We start from the raw sequence: 15,646 nt of genomic DNA on the forward strand, positions 1-15,646 counted from the left end.
AAAGTGAAAGCATAATTTAATTTTGTGATGTATTAAGAGGGCTGTACACTCGAAACCTTAATTTTGTTGCCGTTCCTTTCTTCGATATATGTATATATTGAGTGAATGCGACAATATATATATATCAATATATATATATATATATATTGAGTGAATGCGACAATATATATCAATATATATATATATATATATATATATTGAGTGAATGCGACAGTTGCGCTTCGACCAGATAAAACGTATTTTAAATCGACAAAATCGAGGTTTCGTATTCTCCTATTTTCTCCTCCGAAACTGGACCAATTTAAAAAAAAAAATCATCAGTATCAGAAAGATATTTTCTGTGCAACTATGCGCGTATTTTTTTTTAAATCGACCGTTAAATATGCACGCTGGACTCTTCGTGGGTGTAAAAAAGAGGCGATTTTATATATGTTTGGCGGCTCCTAGCTCCTATAAAAAATAACTAATCAAAAAAATAAAACGATAGATGCATCCCAATGGTGGATATCCATAGCATATTAAAAAATAATTTCTCTAGTGCCATAATTGAGGAAGGGAGAAGTCTAATACGTTTGTATGGACAAGGCGCTGGTGTCCAGCCCTCTTAAGTTTGTATGTATGTATATAAAAAAATAGTTTTTCATTTATAATTAATTTTATTCATATCTTAACGTTTCAATATAAGCGATCGATTACATGTCTATTATATATGTACATATATATTTAAATACTGTTTAAAATGGAGATCTTTAATTTATTTTGTGGCCACATAAAAATAAGAGGAGCGGTTTGCAGTACTGATGGTGTTTGAGATTCTTCACTATCACTATCATCATTATCAGTTATCAATAATGGTTCTATCTGTTCTGCCATTTCTTTAGCAAAGTCTTCAGAAATGAGAATCTAATACCAAAATAATTTATTTAAAACAACAGGCAAATGTTAAGAAGTAAAAGTCATAATGTGTAAAAACAAACCTGGAGCCATCCGTTATTTGCAACAATAGAATTTTCAGGTGATACTAACGCACCACTCACGGATGTAGCTACAAGCGTAATCGCTTGAATTTCGTTCATTGCTGTCCATGTGAAATGTCGTCCGTGTAATACTCTACATCTAAAATTATATATGGCTTATTTCATATGAGTTATGTACTATTGGTAATGATTATAAATTTGATTAATATAAAAATGAAACATTACCTCAATGCTGAAGGCAATAGACTTCCAGCTTCTTTGTCAAATATAAGATGCACTCCTTGAAGAGGAACACAACTGCTATCCCACATATTATCAACAGTGCATTTATTGCAAGTGTTATTTGGGTTAGATGTAATGTTCGCATTAATTTCTGCACATGTTTTTTCGTTGTTTTTTTGACAATCGCAATCAAGAACAGATGCTGAATGTTTTGAATTCGACGAGGGTATTTCGCCATAATTGTCAATTTTTTGAATATTTTTATCAGTTTGACTGTCGCTAACTTTGTCAGTTGGAAAATCCGATTTAATATCATAAGTAGGATTGACAAGCTCAGATTCTTTTTTGATGTTGAAGCTATTGGAGGCATTGCTGGGCAAATGCATTATATCTTCAATTAGAGCAGCTCCTACTTTAGACATTTCAAAGCTATCTGTGGACATATTCGTAACTTTTTGATTAGAGCTGCTTCTAAACAAAAACGAGTTCTTCAAGGAATTATCATTAGATGGCAGTTTGATACTATCCGTTGACATTTTGCAAACGTTTTCATCAAATCCTTTTGCTTCCGATTGAGGAATATTAGAATCAATCTCCGATTTTATAGTTAAATTTGTTGAAAAAGTCTTCGACAAACTTTCAGGATTTTCCACAATATTAGAATCCTTTGAATGTATGGATATTTCTGACAAACCCTTTTGTAAAACTGACTTAATTTGTTCTTTAATGTTCACGGGTAATTCTGAAGTACTTCTGTGATTCTGAAGACATTAAAAATTAAAATTATCATAAGAAGAAGCATCACAAAATATTTACTATTAAAGAAATGTAGAGAATTACATCGCCAGAAATTGGTATTTCAGATTTATTCGGTTCCCAAAGTTCCCATCGACAAATCGCAGCCACACCACTGAGGTCAGATGGAGAGTGAGAAGTATTTGGAAGTGATATAGATTGATTTCTTTGTGGATTAGTAACAAGCCAAGCTCCACCGAATCTAGAATATGAAAGCAATATGTAATTTCTGAATACTTTGTAGATATCATAACTATATAAAAAAGATTCAGTCATACCTAGAATCAGAAGCAAGTGCATCCAAAACTACACTACCTCCACTTCTTTGAGATACTTTCAATTCTGCATCAGTTATGCCAACAATCTAAATGTAGAAGAATTTTATTACAATAACATTTAGCAAAGTGAAGTTGTTTAATTAGAACTTTATAGTATTATTTTACAATAAAACAGTTTAATTGAAGGGTATCTGAATATGTATGTTAAAATGATTACCGACATAATTTTAATTATAAAATTTATTAACCTGAACAAATTGAACTTTTCCCAAAGGCGTATCAACAGTTCCAAGTTGAGGATCTTGGGCAACTAACATGTGTCGAATTTTCAGTTTTCTTTTCGTTTTCTTTTTACTCACTGTATTATTCGAAATTTGGTCTGATAATTTTGACACATCAGGTACTTCAGTTTGGTTAATTTCATCTGAACCATCCAGAGCACTATGCCATGAAACGTGATCCCCCACAAATAATCGATTACCTATAATTTTGATAAAGATTGCTTTTAATCACAATTATGAATATTAAAATATGATCATTTTATATTCGAAATATAATCGAAATCTTTATTCTTGTTCGTTTACCATGTATACATATGAAGAGCGGGTTGTATATAAATATCAGTGGCGTGCGGTAAAATTCTCTCTCTTTTTTGTCGTACAGCCTTACTTAATGTGCGCGAGCAGGATACAAGAGGAACAGGCTGTTCCTCTTGTATCCTGCCCGTGCACATTAAGTAAGGCTGTACGACAAAAGAGAAAGAGAATTTCACCGCACGCCACTGATATATATTCTATATACATAGTACCGTTTACCATGCATACATTCTTTTCGATCTTTCGACTTAAGATCTTTCAATTTGCGATCTTTCGACTTTAGATGCAGTGAGCCAGACCCGTACACACGTATATAAAATGGTCAATAGATTTATACCTTACATATTATAAAGTATATATTTGTAAATAATGTATTTTGAGCACCTGTTCTAAATACATAAGTTGCAAGTCTTTGTAGAAGTGTGGCTGGCCACGTAGGAGGATGTCCAGGTTCTCCTATCATACGAAAACTGAGTTCCAACCCCATTCCTGTTAGTGAAGTTGTTTATTCAAAAATAGTACATATGTATATATGTATATATATATAAAGAAAATTAATTTTGATTATTCGTGATGAATTTTTACCAGAGATTTGTTCAGGTTGTGGCGGGCCTACAGGAGGTAGTGGATGTACTCGTCCATCTCCATGTAAATCAGATAGGCCAAAACTAAAATGGATACATAAAATGAGTAAAATTATAAAGTGAATTTATTATTTCAGAAAAACATGCCAGTATTATAATAAAATTATCACCTGACATAATGCCAATGTGGAGGAATTTCTAGATCTGGACAGCCAGTATTCCAATACATACTTATATAATCTAACGGATCTGGTCCTCCAAGCCTTAATAGAACAATTTTACCAATATTAACACGATGTTTTTCACCATTTCATATTATAAATTAAAAATATTTTGCAGTCAGTTTACCAATATTTCAATCTAGCGGTGACTTGCAATGGATTAGGTTGATCAGGATATATGTTTGTACAAGCTGCAAATAAAGCTTGCAGTCCGAGAACAGGTCCTTTAAAATAAAAAATATTCATAAGCGAAAAAGGCAAAAAGATAAAACATTAATTTGAACACATGTATGATTCCTCATAAAAATCTACCTTGAATATTTTGGTTTATGGTTCTATATATATTATAGTCATGTTGACTTTGGGCGGAAAGCGTTGGGTTAAATTGTTGACTGTTTTGCCATTGCGCATAATCAGAATATGACATTGTTGGCATAGTCACGTTCCATGGTATTCCATTGTTCGATCCATCATTAGCGTCGCTCATTTTGAAATAGGGCTCTAAAGATAAAAGATATGCGGTTATATACACTATCCACACAAATATATGACGATGTATTAAATTAAGTGGTATTTTTGATACTATGAATAAAAATATGTCCATTAATACTCAAATATGATACACGGTTTTTATATAATTAAATTAAAAGCATACATACATTACATTATTAAATATAGAAAACTTTTTAATATGAGATCGGGTGTGATTTAGTTAAGTCATCTGATTTTGTTTGATGGAAAAGTTTCAATTTATAATCGAATATTACCTTGTTTCAGATACTAATTGTAAATAGTTTAAAAACTTCAACGAAAAAAGGCACCGCAATAAAACATAGTAGATAATAATCAGAGAAAAGACAAACGCGATGGAATTCCAAACTGTCAAACTTCACAACTTGACGATGTGGACACACGTAAAAGCAATTCATGCATTTTTAGAGGGCAACATTATATATATAAAAAGACTGAATTTAAATAAAATCCATAATAGGTAGACGTGAGATAACTACCCATGTACTTAAGACGTACCATTTCAATGGTTAAATAATCAATAAAAAAATATATATATTCTACAAAATTTAACGAAACTGTAAAAGTAAATTATTATAGTTATTATCTAATTGCTCCCGTTCATCGTAGCAACATACTGTAACGTAGAGATTAGGTGAGTGGCGCTCGTGGACCGATGGTTTACTAGCGCAGATCACCTGATCTCTCGTCCCCGCCAAAACGGCCTCTACGTATGAATGAGCCGTATGCAACGGCCAATGGGATCGTCTGACTCATCGACCAATATTTGTTGAGCCCAAATATGTATAAATATGGGGCACTCTCGAATTGGAAACCATTCCGACCTGGAGCGCCGACGAGAGCAGACGAATAAAACGACTTCTACAACTTCTATTTCTTTCTCTCCGATCCTGGAAGCCCCGTCTTCACGTCCACGCAACAATACTATGAATATTTTTCTTTCATTTGGCGTTAATGTGCTTTATTTTTTATTTACTTAAAGTGGTCAATAACCGTAACCTTTGCTGTCTAAGCATTTGCATATCTCAGTGAATCAGAACTGGTAAATTACAACTATATAATAGTCTCCACAGCCTTACGTCGACTCCTTATTCATCTGTACATAATCAGAAAAGTGGACTATTAGTTAATATGTTATGCTTTCGAGCAGAGTGGTCACGGCTTGATTTCCACTAGTAGCTGTTGGTCAGACCTTGGCTTGTGACTTCAGGTCGATCGATTCCTACCAGAGTTTACCCATATTTTTCTGATTTTCATTGAAACGGTTTCTGTAAAAAAAGTCTCCATAGATGTCACTGTGGATGATGTTTGTATGAACTCGCATTGTGTAAAATGCTTGTATAGTTTACATTTATGGGGGCGTATGGATTGAGACAGCGGAATTTTTAAGGCACGACTGTTTAATGTGATGGGCGGGAAGGAAGTAAAGTAGTAAAATTTTTGAGTGCCAAATATTCCGTGATGGAGATTTTAATTACATGTGCGAGATCGCGACGTGCGAAATAGTCACCAAACCAATAGTTTGGGTACCTTTTAAAAACTTTTATCTAGGTTGGTATGGAATTAGAATAGAAATGATTAAAAATTCTCAAACTCAAATTTGGCATTAATATTTTCATTAGTAATAATATCTATTCATTTTTTATTCACTTTTAGTTCATATTTAGTACATATGCTCATTTACTATTCATTGACAATGCACTCCTTCATTCGGAGGTATACTGTATAGGTATTATACAATTAGATACAATAGTGGCAAGGTGACCTACAGCCCCGGTGCACGCTATTTCTTTTATCTGACCTCGCAACCTTCAAACTTCTTGGTGTCTTTTCCAAACAGCAAACGCGTCTCATTAAATGTTACATATATTGCCCGAAGCAATAGCAAGTTGTTTGGCTTCATTTTGTCGGATCGAGTTGATCTATGATTCACTGGCTTATATGGAACAACAATATCAATCTTATATCGAAATTCACATACCACATTAAAAAATGTATAATAATTAAACGATTATGGAAATATCAACATAAAAGGTTTCGGTAAATAATAACTTAGTAATTCGGATTTAGTTCAAATTGTGATTGCCTATTGAAAATTATTAAAATTTATATTTAGTGAAATGAGAAGATGTGGAAAGATGGGGTCTACCTCACGGGCCCGAATGTGAAACGCCCGAAAACGCAAATATCGGAAGGCAAAGATCGAAAATCGAAAGATCTTAAGTCGAAAGATAAAAAAAGGGTGCATGGTAAACGGTACATACTCACTTAATTTGCGCGATCAGGATACAACAGGAACAGGCTTTTCCTCCCATATTGGAGGAAAAGCCTGTTCCTCTTGTTCCTGTTGTATCCTGCTCGCGCAAATGTACCGTTTACCATGCACCCTTTTTTTTGATCTTTTGACTTACGATCTTTCGATTTTCGATCTTTGCATTCCGATATTTGCGTTTTCGGGCGTTTCACATTCGGGCTCGTGACGGAGACCGGGAAAGATGAATATGTGGATGAGAGAGATGATTAAAAACTGAGTAAATGAAAAGTTATATCAAACTATAGAAAATGTTTCAATGATATCTAATATGTATAATCGAAAAGAAAATCTGGGTGAATAGAAAAAAAAAAGTCGAATGAATATAAAAGTCATTTGCACAAATCACAACGATCAAAGTTTACTCCATATGTTAATTTATGTCCAAACCATAACATACATAGTATAATTTAAAAACTGTAACTACATATGTTATAGTTCGGTGATTATTTCTCACAAAGAGATCTCGCACACATCACTAAAATCTTGATCACGGAACATCTAGTAACCGAAAATTGCATCCATTGAGAGATACCCACGCGAACTATGTATCATCTAACGATAACTCGAGTTCCAGATATTCCGTATTCCCGATTTTCGTGGCAACGATTGTCGTGTGCGCGATCGCAATTTTTGAAATAATTGGTTTAAATTTGCAACATGTATGTATGTACATAAGTACATATGTATATGTAGAATAAAAAAAAAATTGTGCGTACTTATAATCATATGTAAACTTATGCTAAAACGTCTATAATAAACTTATCGCACAATCATTTTACTTTACGTGCGGTTTATTACTACATACATACATACATACAGTGGTGTAGTCGGGCCAGGTCGCCGCCCTGGCACATTGATTGATATAAACATTGTTTTGCTAGTACAATTAAATATTTTGACTAAAATTTCATATAAAATTTTGTGTTTCAAATATTGTGAGCAGACTCTCGCTCTAATACCGATGACCACAATCGAATAGTAATCTGAGCACATTCAAAACTTAAAAGACGTTCAATGAAATTTATTTGCTTTTTTATCTAAAACCACCCAAAACTTCGAAAGAAAATATTCTTTGAACTATTTACCATATGCACTTGAGGATAGATAAAATGAGGGAACTCAGCTTAAATGAATAGTCATCTCTAAATTCAAATGTTAAAATTTGATGGTTTTTTGACATACAATGTGTATACATATGTACATGGTTTTAGCATTGCTAAAAGCAAATGTTGCTGTTGACACACAAACACGCCTGGTTTTTTTTTTATTTAGCACTACACCACTGCATAGATATGTATGTATGTACATATTTGGTTTTGATAAAATTGTATTTTGGTATCCAATCTTAATTTAACATTGAGTCAAAAGAACCGAAAAAGAATTCCGTATTCTTTTAATATTTATTTAAGTACATGTCGTGATCAAAATTTCGGTGGATGAACACGATTTGCACGATATTACGAATGAGGACAAAATCATCAAAAAATCATTAGACAAATATGTACCTAGCAATCATTTTATGGTTGAATTGTATACCATTTTGAAAAGTCGCGCTTTAACTTTGAAAAATTACGCAATGCATTTAATCTTGAGAGGTTGCTTATCGATATGATAGTGAATTGGTTATAAAAAAAAGACACACCTTTGACATACAATAATTCGGAAAAACACTTTAGATACAAAATGCAGCGTCATTTCAAAAACATACATATCTAATATGTACATATATATTTACAATATGGCTTTTTAAATGTAAAATCGAAATATATACATATGTATGTACATATAGCTGATGACTAATTTCACGATTTCGTAATTTCATTGCCCTTGTTATTTTTAATTATCTGAAAGGAAACAACACAAGGACAGAAATAGAAACTTTTAAATTACGCTTACATAGGTACATCGCTTTTCAACTTTCGACAAAATTTTATATTTATGAAGAGCTAGATATGTATGTACATACATATATGTAGGTACAATATGAATATATAATTTTAAATTATGCAGGCAACGTAATTAAAACGTTCACGCGTATACATGTATACATTTTTTGTCATTTAATGCTTAAAAGAGTAACATCGTATTCATAATAGCTTATATATATAGCTTATTATTTTTATGATTGTGTTAAATATGTTGTTTGTGTATATATGTATGTATATGTTTTGTTTTTGTTATTTTATATACTAATTTCTTTAGTTATTCTTTTCTGTTAAATTTTTGACCATTGTGGCGCATTAAGAATTCCTGTAATGCTACAATGGTCCAAACTTTAAATAAATAAAATAATTCATAATTATTTTCAAACTCACTCAGTTTAGGGATCTCAAATATTCGTCGACTTCAACTATTCGAATATCGAATAGTAAATCAAGAGCTATTCGAATATTCGAATATATTCGAAAATTAAAAAAAAAGGTTATTACATATGTATGTACCAAGCATAAATTTGAATGAATCGTCTTATCATAGTTGCCATTGAATTCCACCTCGTTTTTACAGCCAATAATAATTAAAAAAAAAAATTATTTTTTCATTATGATTTCTTGTAAAAATATATATTTCGTCGGTGACTTCTTAAATATTCGTATTATTTTTCTGATGTTTTCTAAAATTTGTGGAGATCAATTGAAAATCACTTATCAATCGAAAAGTGATTTTCTTCAAAAATTTCTGTATTTAATGAATAAAAATCCATATCTTCACATGTAGACATTTCATCTTCTTCATTATCTTCATTTTTATCACAATTATCCCCATTATATATTTCATTTTCTTCATAATCGTCGGCTTCTTCGTCATCACTCTTTTCGTGTTGTATTTAGTTTATAAAAAAATATATACACGAATAATATTCGAATAGTTGATGAAATATTCGAATAATGAATGGCTGAAAAATCAGACGAATAATTCGAATACTCGAATATTCGAATATTCGATTGGGATCCCTACTTCAGATGAATTTCTGTCACAGAAAAGACACTTAACAAAAGCTCTAAATGAAAAATTATAATGATATTTTTATTTGAAAAATACATATGTATAAATTTATATGTAAATACACGTACATGCATGCATTTTGTATGGAATGAGACACATCTAGGGCGATTCGATTTTAGAGCTACAATTTTTATAACCGTGGCTGAGCTCGTGAGGCTAACCTTTCACAGGATTTGAAGGTTGATTGACCGCTGCTTGATATAAATTGACCTACAATTCGACTGGTCTCATATATGTATACACGTATATGAATTAATTTTTTTGCGCAGCGTGCAGTATTGAATGAAATGAGTTAAAATGAGTAGATTAAAAATAGAAACATTTATTACATTATATAAAAACATTTCAAAATTTTATGAATCAGTCTATGTATGGACACATACACATACTTTTGTGCTATATGGATGTTTTGTATTGTTCGTATGTACATAGAGTATCGAAGAATTGAACATTGTTTCTAAATATAAATATGTAAATAATATAACACGTGGAATTTATTTTAAAATTTACCTCAAGAAAAAAACACATCCATACGTGATGTTTATTTTAGTTTCCATTTATCAATATAAACAAACATACATTGAATAAATGGAAAAATATCTCACCTTTGCGTGATGATAAATTTAAGGAAAATATTTGATTTATTGAGCAAAAATATTCATACGGCTATACAGAGGTCAATTTATCTACATAATAACTGTAATTTTTTGATTTTTTATTCATTTTAACATTTAAAAAAGGCACTGAAAAAATACTATTATGTTTTATTGTTGATTAAATTTTTTTACGCATTTTCTGAAAATATTGGGTGACTGAATGTAATAATAATATATATTAAATTGCGAGGAAAAAATATTATTTTCACTGTTAATCTGAGATATTTTGTATTTGTATATAAACGATAAAAAGAGAAATCTTCAAATTTTATCATTAACTACCAAAACGCGATTTTTCACGACAAAGATTTCATTTGCAATAACCAAACGATTAGACTCAGCCAGGTATGTAATTGGTTATAATTTCATAACGAAATAAACAGCATTTGATTCGGCTTTTGCAAATAATATTGCTTTTAAATATATGTATGCGAGTCAAAAAGTTACAAGATTTCAAGAACTGCTATCGGCATATTTAAATATTAGGCATATCATAAACCCACAAATTTGTACAAAAATGTCGATGTTTGTCAGCTTTATTACCAAGATGATATAATTTTTTAAAGTGAAAATATATTTTCACCAATTCAAGCAGGGATGCGTATGCTATTGCCAAATGCCGACGCTTTCATGAAAATTTTCATATACGATGTTAATTGAATAACATGTTACTTAAATGATCAATTTACTTATAAAAATGTATCCCATGTTGTTTATTGTGTGTTTTTGAATGCATCGTGCAATTTTTAACGATTTCCTTGCCCAGAGAAGTTTTTGTCAGACATACGTCTACCACCAAGCATCGAATACGACTGATTTTAAAATTTATTTCTGCAAATAATTTATGCAAAGTTTTTGAGGAAATAACAAAACTAATTCAAATTCAGCTTACAATTCCAATGACTATCACTGAGCCAGAACGGTGTTTTTTGTCAATAAAAAAAATACAGACATATATAAGAATCGATTGACGGCTTGGATTGATTGTTCAGGAAAGATTGACGGCTATGTCTATGCTTTCAATTGAAAACTACGTACATAAGTAAAAAAATGATCATGAACAATGAAAAATTTAACGAAAAGGTGATAGACCTTTTTTCAAGGAAAAAAGACAGAAGAGTTAATGAAATAAAAATACATATAATGTTTAATTTTAATAATTTTGATGTTAATAGTTAAACGTAATCCAAATAAACTTTTATTTTTATTTTTAATCAACCGCAGCACCCCTAGATATCTTATCCACGAGCCGCCACTGGATATATGTAAGTGTACTGATAATTAAAAAAAGTTTTATTTTTTGAGTTATTGTAATTTTATTTTGGTTGTTCATTTTTATATTTTAATAAATATATATTTTTATTTATTTAAAACAATAAAAAAATAAAGGGGCGGCAAAGTATCATATGCCACGAGGGTAAACGGACTACTAGTCATATGTGAACCAGTCACAGGACAACCGGTCACTCTAGATCGGTCACACGTGATCACCCGTCACACTAAAACTGGTCACGACAAAACTGGTTAACCGATTTTAGGGTGTGACCAGTTTTCTCGTGTGACCGATCAAGAGCGACCGGTTTTCCTGTGACCGGTTCACATTTGACTAGTAATCACCGAACCGCCACGAGTGCCAAAAACGGTAATTGGACTATTCGTCACATTGGGGTGGTCACAAAGACATTTTTTGCCATGAAAATCGCGAATACACAATATTTGGCACTCAAGTTCTCGTTACTATGATAGTTATCGTTAGTATGATGGACTTTTCGGCTGCCAGATGTTCCGTTATAGAGATTTGAGTGACTTTGTGACGAGTAATTTGTGACCAGTAATCACCGAACCGCCAAAAACATTGCTACGGATCTGGTGCGAAATAATCCATTTACATTCGGAAAAATCCGAGCACGTATCGTTTTGTAGTTGAATTATTTTTGTTTTGTTTTTTTATGCAATATATTTTTATTTGAAAATAGATATACCATCGTTGTTATCGGTCGATTGTAATTTAGCCGTATTTTTTGAGATAATTTACTTTATTTGATAACATATGCCTTAGTAGTTTGGTTTTCTTTTGAAACCCTTTTTACACCCGGTATTATCGTTTTGCACCCGATATACAGAAACAGAAACAGTATTAGAAACAGAAAATAGTGTATTAGAAACAGTACAGAAAACGGTATTAGAAACAGAAAAGACTCGTATTCGATTGGAGTAATCCAATGCGGCAATAGAGTGTCTTTGAAAAACTGAAAGGTCAACGTGACAAAGTGAAAAATCCATAGCAATCGATGCAAGCATGTGAATGACGTCACGTCGCGCGACTATAGAATAGCAGTGCTAGTGTGGGTGGAAGAGAGGGGTAGAGGAGCAGCAGGTGGTGGGGAGGTGGGGGGGTCTTCAGCTGATGAGGCGATGTGCGGGAAGAGAGGGGGGCCGCTAGCGTTGCTGTGCTGAGACGTTGAAGCGTTGAGACATTGAGACGCTGAGACGCTGGCCGGTGAGTCGTGAGCGCTGATCGCTGATCGCTGATCGCCGATCGCCGATCGCCGATAGTCTATCGATCGTCCACCGTTCACCGTCCACCGGTTCAGCAGCGACATGGAGACGGAACGGCCGCACGTGTTTGTCGTCCTCGGAGCGTCCGGAGATCTCGCCAGGAAGAAGATCTACCCGACGCTGTGGTGGCTGTGGAGGGAGAATCGTCTCCCCAAGGACACGACCTTCGTAGGGTATGCCAGGTCTCCTCTCGCCATCCACGCTCTGCAAAACTCCTGTCTTCCTTACTGCGCACTTTCCGCCGACGAGGATGCCCTCTTCCAATCTTTCTGGCAGAAAAATCGCTACGTTGCCGGTTCATATGACAAAGACGCTGACTTTAAAAGACTTCACTCGGAGCTCGACTCCAGCGCTGGAGCTCGCCCTCACAATCGACTCTTCTATCTAGCTCTGCCGCCTTCAGTCTTCGAACCGGCCACGGCTAACATAAAGCACTTCTGTACGACGACTCAAGGTTGGAATAGGATCATCATAGAAAAGCCTTTCGGTAGGGACGCTCAGAGCTCCCAACGACTCAGCGATCACCTCGCTTCCCTATTCCACGAAGATCAAATGTATAGAATCGATCACTATCTCGGCAAGGAGATGGTGCAGAATCTCATGACGCTCCGATTCGGGAATAGAATTTTCCAACCGTCTTGGAACAGAGAGAGTGTAGCTTCCGTTCTGATTACCTTCAAAGAACCGTTCGGTACTCAAGGACGCGGAGGATACTTCGATAGCTTCGGCATTGTAAGGGACGTCATGCAGAACCATTTGCTGCAAATACTTTGCATGGTAGCTATGGAGAAACCGACGTCCGTCAACCCGGACGATATAAGAGATGAGAAAGTGAAAGTACTGCGTAGCATTAAACCGTTGCAACTGAAAGACGTTGTCGTCGGGCAGTATGTTAAAAACCCCGAAGGACAAGGGGACGCCGCATTAGGATATCTAGACGATCCTACAGTTCCAAAAGATTCTGTAACTCCTACGTATGCTATGGCAGTTCTGCAAATAAACAACGAAAGATGGGACGGAGTTCCATTCATTCTGAGGTGTGGAAAAGCGCTCAACGAGAGGAAAGCTGAAGTCCGCATTCAATACCACGACGTCGCCGGTGATATCTTCGAAGGTGAAACGAAAAGGAATGAATTGGTGATGCGCGTTCAGCCCGGTGAGGCTATATATCTGAAGATGATGTGCAAATCTCCGGGAAGAGCGTTCGATCTCGTCGAGACTGAATTGGACTTGACATACAGTCACAGATATAAAGAAGTGCCGATGCCCGACGCCTATGAGCGTCTCATAGAGGACGTGTTTGTTGGCTCACAGATGAACTTCGTACGTAGTGACGAGCTGAGAGAAGCGTGGCGGATCTTTACACCGCTGCTGCAGCAGCTGGAAGAGGACCGAGTGCGACCCGTTACATATGTCTACGGCACCCGAGGTCCCAAAGAAGCCGATCATAAACTTTTAATGAACAACTTTAAATACTCAGGTTCCTACAAATGGCATCAAAACCACAAATAATGCTCTAACGTTATATTTACTATTTATTTATTTATTGAATTTTATAAATTTGAATACATTTCGGGAGTTTATCTGGTGTTAGGTTACTTCGTAAGATATTACACAGAAATTTTTGTATGTTATTTTATAAGGTTTTCGGATACTCTGCATTTCTTCCATATTTCAAATACTCTATGTCGTTATTTTCTATATTATTTATTAAATGTCTATATTTTGTAACCGTGATATTAAAATTTTAATAATATATCAGATATATATATATATGTACCCATTTTGTATACTCACAATATTTATGTTTTTGTAAACATGACATCAATTTAATAATTTATACATATAAATCAAATTAAAATTATTTTATACATATTTATTTAAAACATTCCATATGGGTATTATATTTTACAATAATGTGCTGTGCACTTTTAAAAGTTATGAAATTCTGTTGACGACTAATTGAATATTATCTATTTTTATACGCCTTTTATGAAATTAAAAGTAAATTAATACAAGCCGTTTTTCTTTTTTGTAAATTGATTTATATCCCAAAAGCAACACACGTAAAATCTACAAAAGAATCTGTGAGCTGCAACTTTTCATAACTGGATGCAGTTTTGCAAACAAAATACAATTTCAGACCATTCAACCAAAGGAGACGTTAGAGTAAGATACATATGTAAATTTTACAGTCTTAATGTACATTTCGCTCGTTCATGAACATACTAGTTTGTTCATACACGAACAAATGTGGCCAGTTTTAGTGTACACAAAAGAACAAATTGACAAATTAACTAGTTTGTTCGTGCACAAACTATTAGGCACAAATATTCTCAATCGTTTGTCTCATCATCGATGTATGTATACTGGGTGAAAATATTCGTTTATCATGCATACATATGAAAAACGGTTAGTATATATGTATATCGGTGGCGTGCGGTAAAACTCTCTCCCCCCATCGTACATCCTCACTTAATTTGCGCGAGCAGGATACAAGAGGAACAGGCTTTTCCTCCCGTATCCTGCGCGCGCACATTAAACAAGGTTGTATAACAAAAAGAGAGATAATTTCAGCGCATGGCACTGATATATACATAGCACCGTTTACCATGCACCCTTTTTTTTTGATCTTTTGATTTTCGATCTTTGCCTTCCGATATTTGCTTTTTCGACCTTTTCACTTTCGATGCCGTGAGATAAACCCATGTATACTTACTCTGGGTTGCAATATTTTTTATATTAACGGGATTGGGAATTATAGTAACGTTTTAATGCGGTTTCCATTGGATTTCCCATTCCGTTTGAACATTCCAAAGGTTTTGAGAGCTTAAGTTTCATGCGACATGTGGTGAGAGTCCATTTGAAGATAGCTTTTGACTGTTAACATTTAAACTAAAACCAATAGTT

The 15,646-nt window shown here is 33.9% G+C and overlaps 2 protein-coding genes across 3 annotated transcripts; one reads left to right on the forward strand and one right to left on the reverse strand.

Annotated features, from left to right (window-relative positions):
* Positions 1 to 640: 640 nt before the first annotated feature.
* Positions 641 to 4,600, reverse strand: Su(fu) (suppressor of fused domain protein). 2 transcript variants are annotated; one of them, XM_077436390.1, is made up of 12 exons: positions 4,441 to 4,600; positions 3,986 to 4,174; positions 3,801 to 3,897; positions 3,623 to 3,715; positions 3,454 to 3,536; positions 3,253 to 3,357; positions 2,521 to 2,753; positions 2,273 to 2,358; positions 2,040 to 2,196; positions 1,203 to 1,960; positions 978 to 1,116; positions 641 to 903 (listed from the first exon to the last, which is right to left on the reverse strand). In XM_077436390.1, the coding sequence occupies exons 2-12, from the start codon at positions 4,158 to 4,160 to the stop codon at positions 724 to 726; spliced, it is 2,106 nt and encodes a 701-aa protein (XP_077292516.1). In that variant the 5' UTR covers positions 4,161 to 4,174; positions 4,441 to 4,600; the 3' UTR covers positions 641 to 723. The 2 variants fall into 2 exon arrangements, with proteins under 2 accessions (XP_077292516.1, XP_077292517.1); XM_077436391.1 differs by having other exon boundaries at positions 642 to 903; positions 4,338 to 4,452.
* Positions 4,601 to 12,585: 7,985 nt separating this feature from the next.
* Positions 12,586 to 14,747, forward strand: Zw (glucose-6-phosphate 1-dehydrogenase Zw). Its single transcript, XM_077435826.1, has one exon. It carries the CDS (start codon positions 12,779 to 12,781, stop codon positions 14,246 to 14,248), a length of 1,470 nt encoding a protein of 489 aa, XP_077291952.1. The 5' UTR covers positions 12,586 to 12,778; the 3' UTR covers positions 14,249 to 14,747.
* Positions 14,748 to 15,646: the final 899 nt, after the last annotated feature.

This window comes from Arctopsyche grandis, chromosome 8 (assembly GCF_051622035.1).
Source record: "Arctopsyche grandis isolate Sample6627 chromosome 8, ASM5162203v2, whole genome shotgun sequence".
Classification (NCBI taxonomy): Eukaryota; Metazoa; Arthropoda; class Insecta; order Trichoptera; family Hydropsychidae; genus Arctopsyche; species Arctopsyche grandis.

Coding starts and splice junctions, on each gene's coding strand:
- Zw (XM_077435826.1), top strand. CDS start 12,779: ATGGAGACGGAACGGCCGCACGTGTTTGTCGTCCTCGGAGCGTCCGGA.